The following is a 3,428-nucleotide window of genomic DNA, read 5'->3' on the forward strand; positions in this document are numbered from 1 at the left end:
ACGAATCCCCCACCACAGAGAAATCATCCATAAATACTTCCATAATATTTTCAACTATGTCAGTGAAAATGGCTAACATATACCTTTGAAAGGTGGCCGGTGCATTGTATAGGCCAAACGGCATTCTCCAAAAGGCAAAGATGCCATACGGACAAGTGAATGATGTTTTCTCTCTATCCTCAGGGGCTATGGAAATCTGATTGTACCCCAAATACCCATCCAAAAAGTAGAAGTGAGACCTCCATGCTAATCTATCCAACATTTGGTCAATGAATGGTAAAGGAAAATGGTCTTTCCGGGTGGCTGTGTTCAGTTTTCTATAATCCATACAAATTCGCCAACCCGTAACTGTACGAGTCGAGATCAACTCATTATTCTCATTGGGCACTACAGTCATTCTACCCTTCTTTGGCACACACTGAACTGGGCTGACCCAGTTACTGTCAGAGATTGGGAAGATGATTCTCGCATCTAACCACTTGATCATTTCTTTATTCACCACTTATTTCATGTTATGGTTCAACCTTCTTTGATGTTCTATGGAAGGTTTGTGCCCATCTTCCAATAGAATCTTATGCATACAAAATGTCGGGCTGATCCCCTTAATATCTGCAATGGTCCAGCCAATCGCAGTCTTGCATTCCATTAACACCTGCAAAAGCTATGCTGCCTGCACATCTAACAAACTGGATGAGATAATAACATGTAAAGTGGATTTAGGTCCCAAGAAAGCATACCTGAGGTGAGACGGTAACGGTTTTAGCTCCAACTGTGGTGGCTCTTCAATTAATGGCTTAACTGGAGGTGTTTTTCTTTCTTCTAAGTGTAAGGGCTCGAATTCGAGCTCTCTTTTCCAGTACCCTCGCCCTTCAAGGGCCAAAAGCCACTCTGCCAAGTTTTCACCATCCATTTCTTCTAAATTCATGAATCATGCTGCTAGATGGTCTTTTGCATTCAGAGTCTCATATTCCTCCTCCAAGATCACATCCACGGCTTCTATCAGAGAGCAGTTAGCAAACTCACTGGGTTGCCGCATAGATTTCTGCACATTAAACGTTATCTCTTCATCGTTCAGTCTCATCTTTAGCTCCCCAATTTCACAGTCAATTAGGGCTCTCCCAGTGGCCAAGAATGGCCTTCCCAAAATTATGGGAATCTCCTCGACAACCCAGTAGTCTAGAATGACAAAATCTGTTGGGAAAACAAACTTCCCCACCTGTACTAATACATCATCAAGGATAACAGAGGGCCTCTTCACTGTCCGATCGGCCAGTTGTAATAACATAGACGTGGGTCTAGCTCTTCCAATGCCTAACCTTTTGTAGATAGCCAAGGGCATCAAGTTTATGCTTGCCCCCAAATCACAAAGTGCCTTAGCAAATGCATAGTTGCCTATTGTGCATGGGATTGTGAAACTCCCTGGATCAGATAACTTCTCAGCTATGGGTCTTATCACAACAGTACTACATGTCTGAGTCAGTGTAACCATGACCAAGTCTTGAAAGTCGAACTTACGAGACATCAAGTCCTTCATCATTTTTACATAACCAGGCATTTCCTTTAAGGTGTCAATCAATGGAATGTTCACCTGAATTTGCTTTAACATCTCCAAAACTTTCTTATATTGCTCATTTTTTTGATATTTGGCCAATCTCTAGGGGAAGGGTGCTGGAGGCCGCTTCTTTCCTGTGATTTGATTTTGAACCTGCTCTGGCATTATTTCTACTGCCTTCTCTTGTTCTAACTCAAGTTTCCTTCATGACCTCTTTTTCTTTGCTTGTTTCAGTTGGCGCATGTTGTACCGTCACCTCTATTAACCCTGTTGATTCATCTATCTCGATGGGTACTGGCACAAGTGTTTCAGTAGGCCGGCTTTTGCGAGCCATCTCTTGCTCCAGATATAGGTCTCTACCATTTCGTAGACTCACTGCCATAAGCTATTTCGGGCCCTGTTCTTTTGGATTGACTTGTTTATCTGCAGGTAACGTCCCTTGGGGACGATTGTTTAGGGCCATAGAAATCTATCCTAATTGAATCTCAATACCCTTTATCGCTGATGCATGCGAGTCTACCCTCTGTTGTATTTTTTCGGTGGATCCAATCAATTGTTACAACATTCTGTTATTGTTGTCCAGCTTTCCCTCAAGTTTAGTAAAACCCATCATCTGGTCTCATAATCTGTTATTGTTGAGGTTGTTGATAACTCAGCTGCTGATTTTGCTGGATGTAGCCCTGTTGCCTTTGGTAAGGCGCAACTTGACCCAATGGTCGCATAGCTCCAGGATTGTTGTTGTTATTGTACTGTTGATGCGCTGGTCCATATTGTTGATTATGTTGACCCCAATTCTGACCACCTTGCCTCTGTCCCCCATAGTTGGCTACATAATTCATATCTTCCTGATATTGCTGGTTGTCACCTTTCGCACTCCACGAGCAAACATATGGTTAGTTAATGCATAGTGTACATAAGCCCCCATTAGTTGTGCCAACTATGTGAACCTGCTGCTTCTGGCCTGATTCATCAATCTTTTTGGCGAGGATACTCATTTGTGTCATTAGAGTGGCCACATTCTCAGCTATGGAGTTGTTTGGGTCCAAAGCCACTGAGTGAACTACCGGAGTGATCGTAGAGTCTCTTATCATTCATCCTGTGTTTTGGGCCATCTTATCAAGTAGGATCTTGCATTTTGTGAACGTTTTACTCAGAAATGCTCCACTTGTTGAAGCATCAACATTGGCCTTTAAGCTGTCAGCCAATCCCATGTAGAATCTCTGTCCCAACATCTGATCTGGAATACCATGATGTGGACACTTAACCAGCATGCCCTTGAATCTCTCCCACGTTTCTTGTAGTGATTCTGTGGTCTCTGCCTGTAGCTCAATATATCATGAATCTGTTGGGCAGTTTTATTTGGTGGGTAGAATTTTTTCAAAAATTACTTGACTAATTCCTCCCAAGTAGTGATGGAATTTATGGGGAGTGAATTAAGCCAAGTCTGAGCTTCTCCTGTCACCGAGAATGGGAACAACAAAATCTTTATTGCATACAGTGTCACGTTAGGTTACCTTTGCGTTAAACATATCGACAGGAAATTCTTCAGGTACTGCTGAGGATCTTTAATGTATGACCCTGAGAACAGTCCCTTGTTCTGCAACAAATGTAGCATGTTGTTTGTGATTTGGAATGATTCTACTTGTATCTGAGGGACTGCAATTGCGGTTGCCAGATTGTCGGCGGTGGGTTGTGCCCAATCATATAATGCTGATTCTGGTACAAGAGGCACTACACCCCGATTGTTTGGTTTATTCTCATTGTTTCTATTGTTGATTGGATTTTCTATTCCGTCAGCCATGTCTGGTTCGATTTGTTCTGTCGAGTTTCATTGCTCTTTGTTTTTCTTGTTTGCACGATTTAGTGCCTTGAAAAC

The 3,428-nt window shown here is 42.5% G+C and overlaps 1 protein-coding gene across 1 annotated transcript; it reads right to left on the reverse strand.

The window, feature by feature from the left end:
- Positions 1-928: 928 nt before the first annotated feature.
- Positions 929-1,886, reverse strand: LOC138899252 (uncharacterized). The gene is made up of 3 exons (XM_070185395.1): positions 1,803-1,886; positions 1,393-1,588; positions 929-1,311 (listed from the first exon to the last, which is right to left on the reverse strand). The coding sequence occupies exons 1-3, from the start codon at positions 1,884-1,886 to the stop codon at positions 929-931; spliced, it is 663 nt and encodes a 220-aa protein (XP_070041496.1).
- Between the last annotated feature and the right edge of the window lie 1,542 nt (positions 1,887-3,428).

This window comes from Nicotiana tomentosiformis, chromosome 9 (assembly GCF_000390325.3).
Source record: "Nicotiana tomentosiformis chromosome 9, ASM39032v3, whole genome shotgun sequence".
NCBI lineage: Eukaryota > Viridiplantae > Streptophyta > Magnoliopsida > Solanales > Solanaceae > Nicotiana > Nicotiana tomentosiformis.